This window comes from Chelonoidis abingdonii, chromosome 9 (genome assembly GCF_003597395.2).
Source record: "Chelonoidis abingdonii isolate Lonesome George chromosome 9, CheloAbing_2.0, whole genome shotgun sequence".
Classification (NCBI taxonomy): Eukaryota; Metazoa; Chordata; order Testudines; family Testudinidae; genus Chelonoidis; species Chelonoidis abingdonii.
In genome coordinates, this window is record NC_133777.1 from 15107764 (window position 1) to 15125577 (window position 17814).

General features: G+C 40.3%; 1 protein-coding gene across 2 annotated transcripts in view; it reads left to right on the top strand.

Moving 5' to 3' along the window:
- The first annotated feature begins 8890 nt into the window (after positions 1 to 8890).
- The window catches only part of CCZ1 (CCZ1 vacuolar protein trafficking and biogenesis associated), a 37365-nt gene continuing 28441 nt past the window's right edge, over positions 8891 to 17814 (top strand). For both annotated transcript variants that reach the window (XM_075069230.1, XM_075069229.1), the window contains exons 1-7: positions 8891 to 9113; positions 11780 to 11877; positions 11968 to 12061; positions 12154 to 12231; positions 13434 to 13481; positions 13958 to 14041; positions 15002 to 15177. In XM_075069230.1, the coding sequence (XP_074925331.1) occupies positions 9012 to 9113; positions 11780 to 11877; positions 11968 to 12061; positions 12154 to 12231; positions 13434 to 13481; positions 13958 to 14041; positions 15002 to 15177 (680 nt within the window). In that variant the 5' untranslated portion in view covers positions 8891 to 9011. The remainder of the gene's footprint in view (positions 9114 to 11779; positions 11878 to 11967; positions 12062 to 12153; positions 12232 to 13433; positions 13482 to 13957; positions 14042 to 15001; positions 15178 to 17814) is intronic.

The following is a 17814-nucleotide window of genomic DNA, read 5'->3' on the forward strand; positions in this document are numbered from 1 at the left end:
CTTCCCAACTCTGAGAAATGTGGACAGGACAGCAAATCTGCTCCTCCTTCTTCCAGCACCTCACCTAGGAAGGGGTGGAGTAGGAGTGAAGAACAGCTGGAGGTGCTCACCAGCTTGGGATGTGGGAGAGGCCAAAGGCCTGAGGGGGCAAAAACACTCCAGAAGGAAGAGAGATGAGGTTGATGGGGGCTGAACAGAGGAGGGGGGCTGAACTGATGGCGGGGGCTGAATTGAGGGACATAGGGGATGGCAGGGTGGGGAGGGGTGAACTGATGGGGAGGACTGAGGGGCAGGATTAATTGCTGGGTGGGGAACAGGCAGATGTGTAGGTGAGAGCTCCTGGAGCAGGGGCCAAAATCAGTTTACCCAACACACTTGCGAGAGTGGGCAACATTAATTACCACACAGACCTATAGGGAACAGACTACAGCCTCTGCAGAAGAGAGAGCTCAGATGGAGCTCCCACTTGGCAGCAGCTTCCTGTGCGAGGGCCTTCTGATATCAGGGCTCCCTACTTAGTAGAAAGCCAGACAGCTGAGTGCACCCATTTGGACTGCCATAGTGCATCACTAAACATGACTTCTATGGAAGAACGGGCGATAAGACTTACTCATTATGTCTGAAAGCAGCCATTAAAGAGTATTTTGCATCTTGGCCATTTTCTGGTGCTCTGCAACCTGTGTGACAACTGTTCATTTGAAACAGGAAGGGGTTTGTTTTTGTCTATTTTTCAAGAGTTTTGGGTGCATCACTTCCACCAAACATGTACCACACTTTGGGAACCCTTTCACTAGACTAGATCCTTAACTATACATGCATTTAAGACACACAAGCTACCCAGGGTCCTGGTCAGTCTGCTGCCTTCTTCAGGTGGGAATCAGAACTGTCTGTGCCTCCAGGTAAGAAGAAGTTATTACCATGGTCCAAACCAAAAGTTCACTGATGCAGTCAAATTTCCAAATGTACTTGTGCCTAATGAGAGGCCAAGGAACAGAAAAATCAGTGAACCACTGCAAGTTCTGCAATCACTCCTTGATTATTGCTATTGAGAGCAAGCACTGAAACATACCCTCCCCTTGTACCAATGGACCGGGACTGTGAAATGTCTTAGAGTGTATAGTGTTTCTTGGGATTACCAAATGAAAACATACTTTTTAATTTGATCATATGCTTCTTAGTAGTTCTAACTGGATATGGCTCGCAGGACATTAGGACATCAAATGAGAGAGGATAAATACAATCAGCACACTCCAAGCCTCTCTCCAAACTTCAGTGTTCAAGGCATCAGCATTCAAAGTAACTTTTGTATAGCATTTCTTTGAAAAATCTCTATAATACAGTGATTGCACTAAACAGTGTCTTCCATCTTGAGAAACATCACTGGTTCCAGTGGGAGCCTCCATTTAAGTAAACTGAATTTTTGAAATGGAGGAAACTTTTAAAGCTGGATTTCTCTATCAGAGTTTTACATCCTTTCCAAGTCATGCTATTTATTGCTGTAACTTCATAGGGAAGGGATGATCTTGTGTCTAAAACAGGGGTTCAGCGTCCACCCACTGTGTGACTCTTAGACAAGTCACAATCATTCTGAGACTGTCTCCCATCTTTAAAACAGAAACAATACTATTTCATCACAGCAGCATTGAGAGGATAAATTGATGTCTATAAGGTGTCTGAATTCTTTTTACCTGTTTGTATTACAAGATTACTTCTTTTATTTATATAGGTTCTTGATTCAGCAACATATTTAAGCACATGCTACACCCAAGTCAGGACCATATTGTGCATTCTCTCATTGGATATTGCTGGCATTCTATTTAACGGGAAAAAAATTATGGAATATACCAAAGGAGAGCGGAGAAGTCTTTGCCTTAATATTAGGAGACAATTTGATCTCCTCCAACTCTATCCGAGAGAATCAAAATGTTGATTTACAAGTAACGATTTATAAGCTTATTGGATTTTCTTCTTATCATGCAAACATGAATTTCAGGTGTCTTCAGACATACACTGGCTGACTATTTTCACTTCTCCTGAATATATCAGATGGATAGTATTACTGATCAGTTGTCATTTAGAATGGGTCAAATTTGGGTTTCAGATCTGCATATGCAACTCTCACTGAAGTCCACTCCACAGAAGATATGTGCAGGTGTATGGGGTAAGAATTTGGTGCTGCAATCATATATGATATTACAGGGGTGGACAAACTACAGCCCAGGGGCTGTATCCAGCCCACCAGATGTTTTAATCCTGCCCTCAAGCTCCCACCGGAGAGCAGGGTCCCACTCCGGTGCTCCAGCTGGGGAGCAAGGTCAGGGGGCTTGCCCCGCTCCATGCAGCTCCCGGAAGCAGTGGCATGTCGTCCCCCCTGTGGCTCCTATGTGTAGGGGCAGCCAGGGGGCTCCACACGCTGCGCCCCCCCCCCAAGCACCACCCCTGCAGTTCCCATTGGCTGGAAACCACAGCCAATGGGAGATGCAGGGACAATGGCTGTGGACAGGGTAGTGTGCAGTTGCCTGGCAACGCCTCCGCACAGGAGGTGGAGAGGGGGACATGCTGCTGCTTTTGGGAGCTGCTTGAGGCAAGCACCGCTTGAACCCTGCCCCCGACTCCTTCCCATGCCCCAACCCCTTGCTCCAGCCCTGATCTGCCTCCTGCCCTCCGAACCCCTCTCCCAGCCCAGAGCAACCTCCTGGACATGCAACCCTTCACCCCCAGCTGGAGCCCTCCTCCTTCCCCCCTGCATCCCAACTCCCTGCCCCAGCCTGGAGCCCCTTCCCACACCCTGAACTCCTCATTTCTGGCCCCACTCCAGAGCCCACACCCCCAGCCAGAACCCTCCTGCACCCCAACCCCCAATTTCATGAGCATTCATGGCCCATCATACAATTTCCATACCCAGATGTGGCCCTCAGGCCAAAAATTTTGCCCACTCCCTGTATCTTGCATGTGTACCAGATTAAAACTTCATGCAGATTTTTTTTAGATTTCATGTATAATTATTACCAATAAATTGCAAATCTGTCTTAAAAGTAACTAGTGTCAGATAAACATAAAAATATACAGAGATTTGGATTCCTTAGACACAGAAAATGGGATATAGGGATTTACAGTCAGAAATTAATTTGTTAACCTTCTGAACATACTGCAAAGCTCGTCTTTATTTCCTCTTTGTTAAGGCTGCTGAGGAGGGTGTGGGCTGAGGTGAATATATTGAAGTTTATACTGTAATTTTTAATATATTACATAGGGACCCAGTGCACTGGATGGACACCAAGAAGGAATTTTAACATTTTGAAGAGATAATCAGTAAACATGAATAGCAGTTATATAAATTTATTAAAGAAGAAGTCATCAAATTAGAATCACAAACATGTATTGAAGATGTTATACGGAACAAATCGGTGTACCACAAACACATTATACTGTTTAATACCTAAATTTCATTGCCTGAGACTAGATTCTTACATTTAGGTCTTCTGCCTCAATACTAAGCATTTATATAATCATGACAAAGTTCTGGCGTAACTCACTGATAATCTTAAAGGGAAACATATAATGGTTTTACCCCCTAGCGACTGCAGACTTGTCAAAGAAATTATATAAGTATTATTATGAGCAATACCTAATAAAAATCTCTCCTCATGTGATATAGTCAAATTGCTTTTCTTGAATCTAACAACCCTAACTCAAGCTCAGTCAGCCACAACAGATTTCATACAAATTCAAGCTTTTCCCCCCCATTAACATGGCAGCAATTCACTGATTTGCACAGTGAAGGATATTTTTGTAGTATAAGCCAAAAACTAAATTTAAAAAAATATAAAGAGGGTTTTGAAGAATGAAGCAAAATTTGTTGGAAGACTAACACTGTGAAAGCCCACATATTTCTACACCTGAAAGTTTCTGTTGCTCATTATTTTTTCTCTCTTAATTTCAGAACAAATGTCATACAAAATTCATTCACAGAAATCAACAGAAGGGGTTGGAATGATACATCAGCCCCATATTGGGCTTTACAAGGAAAACTGGAAGATTTCTGAATGTTTCTTTTCATTACCAGTATTTTTCTTTTTCTTTAATTTTACCAAGATGGCAGTGGTAAGCTGTAAAAATAAAATGACACTTATGCAAAATGTTGGGGAGGCATGTTACATACATGAAATTTCAGAAAAAGGAGATAGAGCCCAACTATTCTCTCTATAATGTATTATCTTCTCATTCAGAACTGTCTTGAGCCAGTGTTATAAGGAGCTCTGTGTGGGTTCAGGTTTCTACCCGCTTTGAGCTCACTCCAGGATCAGGGCCTTATTTTGTAACTACTTGCTAAAGCAATACCAAACCGCAGACTCACCCACTTTTGGTTACACTTTTAGCCCACGGACTGTCAATGAAATAACCATTTGACCTGTCAGCTGTATTTATTTACAGCTGTCATCTCCAACATCCAGAGTGATTTACAGGATTCTTTTTGTTAAGTCTGCTATTATGCAGCTGACAGAGATGCTCAAAATAGTAGCAAGAAACAGTCAACAACTCTAAAAGTATGACATGATAAAAAATATTGCGATTTCCTATAGCAGACTGAAGGTTTGGTTTTTTATGTATGGTAAAACACAGATAAAGTTTTTAACTATTTGCCCATGGTTGCTGGGGTAATCCACTGTCACATTTAACTGCAAATGCATTTGTACAATAGTTTAATTTTATGTAATGAAGGGGAAGGAATCAGATTTCAAACTCACAGCTATCTAATGACACTGCAAATGCCGAGGTGTGGTGTTACTGTGCATACAATTAAGAAGATAGGATGAACCAGGAACAATAATAATTTCCATCTGCCTTGTTAATGTGTACACTAGGACTGTAGTAATTTACATTATGTTTTAACCACTATAACAGACTCAAGATATATTTTGATAAATCCCTCACAAAAAACTTTGTCGAGTTATAGTTAAGACTGAGGAAGTGCATTTCCTGTTAATACAATCACTAGACATCTAGAAAATCACTAGTTAAGGAAACATTAGTATCCATATCACTCATGTGCTACCTATCTTAGAAATCAAACATAACCATACATACCCACATTCCAATCCTATATGCTTCTACAACATAGTTCCTTCCAGTATTATTATTAAATAGTTGTATTGCCATAGTGCTTAGGAGCCCCAGTCATGAACCTGATCCCCATTGTGCTAGATGCCGTACAAATGCAGAACAAAAACACAGTACCTATCCACAATCTACACATCACTAAACTTTTAATAATTGCACCGGTGGGAAATGCACTTGATCATACTTAAATATGAGTTACCAAACATATCTGCGTTGGAATTTCCATTTTTGTTTTTAAACAAGCGATTAAAGGGAAGCGTTTGTCTCATCTGACTTACTGTTCCAATCTCCACCACCACCTACTATGCTCCTTTGGGATGTTTTTTTGGAAATATTTTATTCTATTTCTAGGCTGCGTCATATCTCTCAAATGAATTGGCAGCTGCAACATTCTAGAATGAAGTTTTTAATGTTAATTTTCTTTTCATAAGTGGAAGAATGAGAAACTGGAATGATCAGCCTTTCTGATTACTTACATTTGGTTGTGGATGTTTTCCATGTTTGACCAAACTCTCAGATCCTTATTCTGTCTTTACTCTGGCAACTCTACTCACTGCCACTCAATCCATGAGTGTTTTTGTAGCCCTCATGCCCAGCTTCTTCTCCTGCCAGTACTGAATCATGCTCAAGATGAGCTGGGAGAGAGAGATCTGCATGGAGGACCTGGCACTGGAAGAAATCAGTCTCCCCTTGCTGCTGCTTCTGTAACACCACAAACAGCAGTTTAAAAATCTGCTGAGGCTCACTGGAAGTCCTGGGTCCTCTGCTAAGATTTGGGTATATCACAGGATTACTACTTCTCTTCTCCTAATTGCAGCCTTGAATGTAGAGAAAATATGGTCACAACTCTTTAGTACTTCTGGTGAAGTATATTATTGTGGAGCTGTCAGTAGTGACAACATAGTTAAGTTTGCATTAAGATTTGCACTTCTAAAGGGTATTAAATTCCTTTCTCATGTATAAAAAGTAATGTGTATCAATACCACATTCACAACACTTACTTAGGGTCATCTTCTTGGTGTGTGCACACAACATACTTCAGGTGGCATGTGACCAGGATTCATCACTGAATTTGGTCCGCTGGTTAGATCATTAGCTTCCCCAGCCTGGGCACTAATGGGGAGCGTGAGATGAATGCTGATCCATACCCCCTTACTAAGGCTAAACGCCGAGGCCTTGATTTAGCCCTACATTACTGCAGTTTTATGCCTGTATAACTCCACACTGAACTAATGAAATGGTGAAACAGTCCCTGGATCACCTACAGTCGGGCATGACTAATGCTATCCAGACTCACTCTGACAAGTTAGACAATCTGGACAAAATAGTAGAATAGATTAAGACAGAACACAACACAATGATGAAAGTAACTGAGCACTTGAGGGGAAACAGACACAGAAAATATGATTTTCTTTCAAATTTAATCTTGCAAAACTTGCTTGCAACTTTACAGTGCAGTACTCTGTAAAAATGGCATTGTGGGGTACCATGTTTATTTTAATGGACTCCAGATCTGTCTACAAGCAACAAAGTGTTTTTTCTAAATGCCTGACTCCTGAACACAGCTTGAGTAACTGAAGCTGGGATTTTGCCATCTCAGGCATCATCACATGTAATAAAGACACTGGAAAAATTCTCCTTTTAGTTACACCTTCCACAGTTTCATAGATCTAAAGACCAGAAAGGACAATACGATAATCTATTCTAACCTTCTGCAACTGCAGAGGCTGTAGAATACTGCCAAGAAATTTCTGCATCAATCTTAATAATCTGTGACTGAATGGAGGCATCTCTTAGAGTAACATACAGTCTTGATTTAAAGACTTTAAATAATGGAGAATCCACCACATCTCTTCTAAATTGTTTGAGTAGTTAATTATCGTCACTGTCAAAATAGTCCCTTTATTTGCAGTTGAAACCTGTCCAGCATCAACTTCCAGCCACTAGATCAAGTTCTGCTAGATTAACCCCCCACAGCTTCAGATATCTTCTTTTTATACTAACACACAGTGGTCAAGTCATCTCAATCTTCTCTATAAAATATATAGATTGAAATTCTTAGTCTGACATTGTAAAGCAAGTTTTCTAGACCTGAATCATTCCTGCAGTTCTTTGCTGAATGCTCTCTAATTTCCAACATAATTTTTAAAAGTAAGAATATCAGAACAGGACACAGTATTCCACTTGTGATCTCATCAATATTGTATACAGAGGTAATATCACTTCCCTGCTCCAACCTGATATCCCTGCCAAAGATGGGGCAGTGTGGAAACAGGATTCCAGAAGTTTACTTGAGGACAGGATTTGGCTCAGCAGTTTCAGACCTTACTGACTAATCACAATGTGTGAAGACAATATTGTAAGCGCCTGACTGTTTGGGACAGTGACAGTGTCTACCTGTACATCTAGTGCAGAGCTCAGTGGTCTCAATAGGGGCCTTTCGCCACTCCCACAATACAAATAATGAATAAATTAAAAGAAGAAGAGGAGGAGGAATAAACCACAAAGACCTTTTTCAAATGTTCAAGTTCATGAAATCCTCGTCCTGCTAAATAATGGCAAAACTCCCATTGATTTCATTGAGGCCAAGATTTCACCCTCTATCCTTATCAAAGCTTAACCCAGGTAGGCAACCTATGGCACGGGTGTCGGAAGGCGACACGCGAGCTGATTTTCAGTGGCACTCACACTGCCTGGGTCCTGGCCACTGGTCCGGGGGGCTCTGCATTTTAATTTAATTTTAAATTAAGCTTCTTAAACATTTTAAAAACCATATTCACTTTACATACAACAATAGTATATTAAATACTTTAATATTAAAGACTTATAGAAAGAGACCTTCTAAAAACGTTAAAATGTATTACTGGCACCAAAAGCTTAAATTAGGGTGACTACATGAAGACTCGGCACAGCACTTCTGAAAGGCTGCCGACCCCTGGCTTAACCAGACTTGACTCTAGAGCCACCCGACCCTGCAGCTCTGGATACTAGTCCACACAAAGCACGTCAAACTCCCTGCGATCCCTGAAAGCGCCGTAGAGAAATGCTCACCCACAGTACCACCATCCCACTGCAACACGAGACGCCACTATTCAGCGACACTGCTCAGGCCAGTCCCCCACCTGAACAACCCTTTCCCGTTACCAAAGCCACAGCGAGAGAATCGCTCTGCCCGGCAATGCCACTTGCCAAGAGGAGCACAACTAATGAGGCAAACGAGACCGCTCGGGGAGCGCTAGGGTCAGCGCCCCCCCATCGGGGTGTGCCCCCCCAGCTCGGTACTTAGGGAGCCCCCAGCTCTGTAGTGCCCGAGCGCCCCCCAGGCCAGCAATATTCCTCTTCCCGGGCGGCCTGGGAGGGAGGCAGCTCAGCTCGGGCTTCCAGTGTTTCTTTCCTCAGGGCCTCTTCAAAGCCAAGGAAACAGACAACAGGCGCCTCTAGGACCCTCTGGCGTCTGCTGAGCTGCCCTTGCAAACGGTGCCTGCCCCCGAATCCGCCTTCAGCTCGCTGGGGATCCCGCCCTCCCTCCATCGCAGAGGCCCTATAGGATGCTGGGTTTCCGCGGGGGTTGGGAGGGATTCCCACTGAGGAGCTCCGGGCCGGGGGAGACGCCGGCTGCTGCGAAGGGAGCAGGGACGGGGAGGCCTCCAACAAGGGCCCTCAGCGCGGTGCGGGTGGCAGAGCTCTGAGAGGGTTGGCCCGGCTCCTCCCGCTTGTGCCGCCCGCGGGCGCAGATAGAGCGGATCCGGGTCGGCGCTGTTCCCTTCCGGGGCAGGGGGAAGGCGGAAGTGCCGTGTGAGGTTGGGGTTGGTGCCGGCTGAGGGCCCCCGGCTGCTCCCCGATGGTGTGTGGCGGCTTCCAGCCCCAGACTCTCTCGCTTCAGGTCCAGTATGGCGGCGGCGGCGGGGGGAGCCGGGCAGGAGAAGCAGTTCGCTCCGGCCCTGCTTAGCTTCTTCATCTACAACCCCAAGCTGGGGCCCAGAGAGGGGGAGGTACGTGGGGCAGCTTGGGCTCGTCCCCCTAGTTTTGGCTAGTGGGGGAGGGGTCTGTCGCCGCAAGGGAGCGTGTGGGGGTGGCTGTTCCTCTTCACCTGAGCCGGGGGGATGGGGGGGAAGGTTCTGTCTGTGGGGAGAGGAGTGGGCCACATCTGTGTGTCTGTCTGACGGGCGGAGGGGTTCCCGGGGAGGTCCCCCACCCGTTGTTCCTTCATCTTTCTAACGTTCACGTGGTGATTCCGAGCCCCACTTTGCTCAGTTCTGGGACCCCTGTGAAACACCTGCTGCACCACCAAGACATTCTGACTCTCACGTTTGCACTGTCTGACAGGCTAACGCAAAGCAGCTGTCGGGCTTCTGCTCCAGCCATTCTGTTTTTTCCTAGACACTGGACAACAAAAATGTCTTGTAGTATTAATATCGTTATTTATAGTGCACCCATGGAGAAGGGCTGTTCTTCAGCGCCTTTCAAGCTATAAACAGATGCTTTCAGCTTAAAAGTTTGACCTAAAAGTTTCTAGTATTACAACTGTCCTTGAATCACCTTACCAATATTTGTGGCTTTACAGTGACATACTTCTGTTTTTTAAATTACTTCTTTCTCTTTTGTTGTCCTGTAAAAGTCCCACACAAAAGAAGGGGGAAACTGAAACTGACTAAGCAGGTGCAGCAGTGAAACTGACTAGACACAAAGTATTGTTTCAAAGCATAAAGTAAACTGAAAAATAGAGAAAATGCAGCTACAGTTATCTTAGGTATTTACTCTAACAATATGTTAAAACATTCAGGAAAAAGTATGATTTTAAGATGAGGGTGTACTTATAGCTAAAACTTTAGCATTTAGAAACAGAGCTGCTTGGCCCATTAAATTCCTGCAGCAACAAGGTTAAGAGAGAGACTGGTGGAAAAGAGTTGTGAAAAAAACCTCACAACACTTCCCAACATAAAATAAATGTGTGCACATAAATGTATATGTAGATAAGTGAATTGGGATCCATGGGATAGAAGCTGTTCTGAGCACCTGAGCTTGCAGGATCAGGGCTTTAGAATTTTAGGGTTTTAAAAAAATCCTTCAGAAGTCTTTCATCTGTTTAGATGTTCCAGGTGCATGCAATAATGCTAAATGCTTATATGGCACATTTTATATACAACATGCTTTGTAAACATTAACTCATTAACCAACATCCCTGAGAGTAGGTATGCACATGATGAATCCTTTCCGTTTTCAGGAAAGGTATCTGTTAATAGTGTTTATGTACTTCTGAGTGAGTCAAATTGTTATCAAGATGTAAATATACATACTGAGCATTTGAGCAGCTAGATGAAGCTAGTAAATTAATTGACAACAGTAATGGAAGACTGATCTGCCAAGCTATCACAGATAAATACAGATGACATACTATCTTGAAAATAGTCATCTGATACATTATAGTTTATCTATATATCTTCCTGTAGTTTCATTTGTTAGATTTAGGATACTGATTTAATCTGTGTAGGTAGTTGTATGGCCCCAATCACTATATCTGATGAACTGTTTTGGTGCAACTGCGACATATCTCCAGATTTGTCTCTACTTCAACAGTAAATGAAGTAATATCTTAGTATATTTTGTGCGTTGGTTATAAAGTGCTGTGAGGTGTAAGATGTTATATTAGTAGTAGCAGTTACTTTTGTCAATGCAATGATTTGTTATTATGTACTTTTCCAAATATTTACAAAAAAAAAAAGTGGAGCATTTAACTTTATTAGAACAAAAACACTTTTTTTGTTTTAATAGTGTCCACCTCTAAAATCATGTTTCTAGAATGTACTTGTTTACTAGAATCTATTTGAAATGCCTACAGTTTTCAATTTTAGACAACAGCAAATTGGATGGCTAACATCATAGTACTAGTATCAGAGGAGTAGCCGTGTTAGTCTGGATCTGTAAAAAGCAACAGAGAGTCCTGTGGCACCTTAAAGACTAACAGATGGATTGGAGCATAAGCTTTCGTGGGTGAATACCCACTGCATCTGACGAAGTGGGTATTCATCCACGAAAGCTTATGCTCCAATCCATCTGTTAGTCTATAAGGTGTCACAGGACTCTTTGCTGCTTATCAGAGTACTAGTTTTTTGTGTATAAATTCTGCTGAATTCTGAGGCTAACAATTTAAAATAAGTGTGCTTAACTTTTGTAATGTACCTGAAATCTTTGATAGATATTGAGAAAAATAAAAAGCTTTCTTTTGAGAAACAAGGCAAACTTTAATGTTTGAAGGGGTCTATTTTCTTCTTATTGTGTGTGTGAGTTAAATATACACATTGAGGAGCAAACTTATTTTTGACTTCCTGGCTTAACTAAGTGGTGTTCCTGTGCACAGCTATACAGTTGCATTTCACTTCCGATATTTTCCAAAGGAAAATGAATTGATTCTTCTGTGTAAATTGTGTAGGGTACTGCATTTGTAAAGAACTTTGAGATCTTTTATGATGGCAGGCCTTGTTAATGTGCAGTATATTACTTTTATTTATTATTATATAAGCCTATTTGGTTATAAGGCAGTTTTTAAACTGTTCAGTGAATTTAAGGAGCTAAAGTTTATTTTGAAAAATTACTTTATTTTGGATCTCTGCTATTTTGTTTAAAATTTAGTCATCTTTATTCTTATTTCAAATTTTAGGAGGAAAAGAAGATTCTCTTTTATCACCCAAATGAAGTAGAAAAGAATGAAAAAATTAGAAATGTTGGATTATGTGAAGCTATAGTACAGTTCACAAGGTAGTAAAGTATTACTGTTTGCATAGTTTATTACAGTATAACAAATTGTATGTTAGCTAAAATTTTGTTCCAAATATATTATTTTTCCAGGACCTTTAGTCCATCAAAACCCGCAAAATCTTTGCATACTCAGAAGAATAGACAGTTCTTCAATGAACCTGAAGAAAATTTCTGGATGGTCATGGTATTTATATGCATGATATATACCTTCCTAAAATGTTAAAAATTGCTAAATACATTCTGCATTGCCTGATGCCAGTTTGTTCCACTTTCTAGGTAGTACGGAATCCCGTAATAGAAAAATACCACAAAGATGGAAAACCAGTCATTGAGTATCAAGAAGAAGAGTTACTGGTAATGTTCAGTTATTCTTTCTAATTTGCCTTTACTTTTCTAATTAAATATTTTCATTGTAATTGTTTTAAAAATATAGCTAGTGATGTCTTTTAGTTCAGCTTATATGTGTAACTTTTGGTTGTTGTAGAACTGATTTAAGAATATGACTGCAACTGGAAATAAAGTAGAGCAACAAACTCTGAAAGGGAAGAAAGAGACAAAGATATAGGAAAAAATATCCAAAAAGGAATTTAAAACCACACAATAAGAACAGCAGTGAAATTATGTAATGACATGAAATGTCACTAAAAATAACAAAAACGGAGAGATCTATTGAAATTTCAAGGAACAGGCCAATACAATTAATGATCCAACATTGATTTAATTTGAAGAGATTATAAAGAAATCTTTCTTACTAAATTTAACTATTGCAGTTTCTGTTACAGTCCTAAGACTATTATTGATCATCTTTGTTGGAAAATCAAACATATAATGTCTGCCAGGAGGCTTCATTTCAGCATTGCAATATCATCAATTCACTTTAATTGTAAGCAGGCAGAGTAATTGACCGGATGGAATAATTTTAAAAAATGTTTGTTCAGGCTTCCTGTGTTCTTTAAAGTTTGTGCGTCATGTTTTTATCCCTCATTGTGTTCTTAAAGAAATCATTCCAACGGAACAAACCAGTCTTGCTCCTCTTGCCAGAAAACAAGTTAAAAACCCAGTCTGGGTCGTCATGTCAGACCAGTGATGACTGGGTGTGGAGTCCTCCCCTACTCTAAGTCCTCACCTGCCCTGAACTCCTATGAAGAGCGAGGGGGAAGCTGATTTGGAACTAATTACTGTTGACTAATGACCAGCTAGTGCCCAGCACTTATCACAGTTATAAGTTGTTACTTTAGTCATATTCTTTTTTCAGTACATGTTATGGTTTAATAATAGTAATACTGTTAGGTTTACATTTGACAAGAAAAGAGGAATAGAAAATAATTCATGTGTATACTGAGAAAATACTTCATAGGTGTACTGTCTATAGTTACTTTTTCCAGCAGTAGCCAGTAACTGCTGGGAGTTTTTGTTTTCGATTTGTGTAAGAGACGTTGTAGTCTTTGGCTTACATGTGGTAGTTAAAAGAATGTGCATGACATTTGTAGGTCAGTCATATTATTTGGAGCTGTGCCTATTCTTGTAATGACAACCTATTATTGGCTGTTTTACAGGACAAGGTTTACAGTTCAGTTCTACAGCAGTGCTATTGCATGTACAAGGTAAGGGTAATAGATTTGTAACAAGATTATCCTTTGAGAGAAGGAGATAGACCACCCTCTGCACCCTACTATCTGAGCATGAACAAATTACTCCTTATGGGGTGCCAGTCTGAGCCATGCTGTCCATGCTTCCTGAAGATGTAGTAGTGGCAGTGGGCAGGATATAACAGAGTGCCTTTGCGGTCCTCCGTGCTGTTCTTGAGTTCACTGTAATAGTAGTAAAATGAGTACCAATTTCTGTGAAGACTTAAATTAATTCCTTCACATAGTTACAGATCTTGATTGACAGGTGGTTATCTCAAATCTGCTGAGGCTACACATCATGTAAGTCAGTTAGTTTGTATGGAATTAGGAAACAGGAATTATGTGGGTAGCAGTTTAGTTCTTATTTTTCTGATTTTAATCAAGTTATGAGTAACTATTGTACTGTATATACACAGTTGCCCAACTAATATTGCTTTTTTTTAACCTATTAGCTTTTTAATGGAACATTCCTTAAAGCCATAGAAGATGGAGGTGTAAGGGTTCTAAAAGAGAGATTAGAGAAATTCTTCCATCGGGTGAGTTCTTATGTTTGTTATTAGAGTACGGATAATGTGTTTGATACTGAAGGGAAACAAAATGTACAAGTGCCTACACAGAAGAGATCACATGGGGTGTGTGTGTGTGCGCGTCTCTCTCTTTCTCTCAGCAATGAGAAGACTAGATTGAATGACTAGGAATGTTTGAAAAATGTTTTGTTTCATATTATTATTGTCTTGCGTGCATCATGGAAGAGTCTTTAGAAGGGATTTGAATAAACAGAGTGATAGCTTGATGGACTAGAATAGGATGATCATCTGTTACAGATAAAATCATCTTATTATCCATGTTTAGAAAACTGTTAGCCTTAATTATTCTAATAATCAAGTATGATTGAAATTTTTCTTTAATAGAGTTATTTGTAAGACATAATTACAAAGCCTTTGGCAAATCACATCCATTTAGTTTTGTTGGTCAGTGGCAAAGCGTGACTCAAATCCCAGATGGAAAAGAACACCATACTACTGCTACCAGTTAGTTCTCTAGCTCCAGCCTTGCTGATAATCCATGCAGTGGATCCATGCCACAGACTTTTTACATGATGTTGGGCAGGGCTTTCTTAACACATGAAAAGAAGAGAGGGGGCCTGTGTACAACCTGTCTTTTTATTTGTCTCCAAGACATTAATCACATCTTTGCTCCTCACTAATGATTCTAGTTATCATTGATGATATTGAATGTGTATAAATGAGATTTAGCTAGGCTCTATTTTCTCCATGCCCCCAAAATGGATTTGTGAATTACCATCACAGATAATTGTGTCAGCATGCAGTATGATATATAAGCTGTCACTTAAGGATTTGGTACAGAGCAAAAGTGCCCAAAAATAAATGCGGAAAAGGTTAAGTTGAAATGTTAATTTTAAAGGCTTTATTATATCTTTTAAATATTCAGAAAACCATTAACTATGCTCCTTTCCTTTATATTTGTTACTTTAGTACTTGCAAACACTGCATTTACAGTCATGTGACCTGCTGGATGTTTTTTGTGGAATCAGCTTCTTTCCATTGGATAAAATGACTTATTTGAAAATCCAATCATTTATTAATAGGATGGAGGAAAGCCTGAACATAGTCAAATATACTGCCTTTCTCTACAATGATCAGCTCATCTGGTAGGTATCAGACTAACGGGTAGAAGGGAGGAAAAATAACATGCATCTTAAAATAAATAAAATTACTGTATTTATTATTAGTAGTATTTTTGTAGGGTGCCTAGGAGTCCTCATCATGGCTCAGGACCCCATTGTGCTAGATGCTATATAGACACACGCCAAAAAGACTGTCTCTGCTTCCAAGGAGCTTCCGTAGGGCAGACCTTTCATATTGAGGGAAAAGATAGAACTAAGATTGCTAGAGATAAATGAAACTAGTTTTTCCACATATGAGGGAGTGATAAATAATGAAGAGGACAGATCACTGACTGAAAGCAATCTAGATTGCTTGGTACACTGGGTGCAAGCAAACAATATGCATTTGAATACAGCTAAATGTAAATGTATACATCTAGGAACAAAGAATGTAAGCCATACTTACACAATGGAGAACTCTAACCAAGGAAGCAGTGACTCTGAAAAAGATTTGAAGGTTGTGGAAGGTAATCAGCTGAATACGAGCTCCTAGTGTGATGATGTGGCCAAAAGAGCTAATGGAAGCTGGGATGCATAAACGGGAATCTCGAGTAGGTGTAGAAAGGTTATTTTACCTCTGTATTTGACACTGCTGGAATACAGTGTCTAGTTCTGAGGTATACAATTCAAGAAAGATATTGATAAATTGGAGAGGGTTCAGAGACGAACCACGAGAATGATTAAAGAATTAAAAAACATGTCTTACAGTGATAGACTCAAGGAGCTCAGCCTATTTAGCTTAACAAAGAGAAGGTAACAGGTGACTTGATTAGTTTATTAGTCTCTACATGGGGAGAAAATATTTAATAATGGGCTCTTCAGTCAAGCCGAGAAAGATATAACACAATCCAGTCTCTGGAAATTGAAGCTAAACAAATTCAGATTGGAAATAAGGCATACATTTTTAATGGTGAGAGTAATTAATCATTAGAATAGTTTACAAAGATTCATGGTGGATACTCCATGACTGACAATTTTGAAATCAAGACTGAATGTTTTTCTAAAAGAACAGCTCTAGGAATTATTTTGGGGGAGTTATGTGGCCTGTGCTATTGTGCTAGATGATCACAATGATCCCTTCTGGTCTTAAAATCTTTGAATGTAGAACAGTTGAGTATAAAGCCTTTCCTAGTAGTTATGGATAGTTTCCATTGTGAGAAACATGCACATTGAAATTGGAAGAGCTGGCCACCCGTGGAAAGATCTTTCATTTACAAAGTGATCTGGAGAATAAAAACTGTGGCAATAACTCAAACAGTATGAAAATATTTGGAAAGGACAAACAAGTTTTTACTTCTCAAGCAATGTTTTCTACTGACTTATTGAGACAGAGATGCACTTTTAACACAGTTCAAGCTCAGTGTGTAACTTTTTGTAGGAATATTTTCTCTTCTTTTTTCCTCCAAGAAAACTACATAAGTCTTAAAGATTATTTTTTTAAAATCATCAGTGTTGGTTACATGCCTGCGTTTATTCACTTGTCAAGAATGTCACAGTGCACAATTTGAGTGTCAACAACAAAGAGAAGATGAGTTGCTTTAAGAATGCTGGAGATTACACTTGAGAAGTGAAGAGACATTGAATTAATATTTTGAATGGCTTTCCTTTTTTTCTTAAATATTTAGGCCCAGGCAATCTTTCTTGAAAAAGAAGGATCTTTCTCATAGGTTAGGATGACCAGTTACGATTTGCATCCACACACAATGTATAAACAATGCGTCATCCCTTTTAATAGTACCTTATCCTGAATCTGCAGGACTGGTGGACCTCCCACAGGCAAGCCGCAGAAGGCTGCCTGATTGCTGCCCCCACAGGGACCGGCAGGGTACCCCCTGCTGCTCGCCGCCCCAGGCACACGCTTGGAGCGTTGGCGTCTGGAACCAGAGGGGGACATGCCAGCCACTTTCGGGAGCTGCGCGGAGCCAGACACTTCAGCAAACTGGACTTTTAGCAGTCCAGTCAGCTATTCTGACCAGAACCACCAGGGTCCCTTTTCAATCAGACATTCTTGTCAAAAACTGGATGCTTGGCAACCCTAACAACATGACTGAGAGAAAACGCTATGAATAATATGAGTTTTAAATGAAGGGAAGGAAAGTTTTGAGAAGTAATGCATAAACTTCATAAATGTGATAATCTGACATTAGTATTTGACACAAATACACACATCATGTTAAACTGCGTGGGGCCATATTCTGTGCTGACTCACTATTTGTAGAACCCTTCTGACTTTTGTGGAGTGGTAAATCAGAGCAAAATTTGGTCACATGCTGTGTATGTGTGTGTGTGTTCGTGTTCGTTCCAGACAACAGAGCTGGCTATCAATTTGATGGTTTCTTTGTAATACTGTGAACCAATATACTACGTTAATAATTGCTGAAGATTTGAAACTGATAAGTTTCATATCAAAAGTGAAACATATAACAGGGAAAAGGACCTAGTCTGAACAAGATATTACCATAATGTCTTAATTAATTTTTAATGAATCTTATTAATCTTTAGGGTTTTTGGTAATTATTCACATCATTAACAGCAGTTAGCAGCTTTTAAAAGAACTTTTAAAACTAAAGACAATTTACAAATCCATATTTGATTTTACAGGCAAGTTATGTACAACCAAAA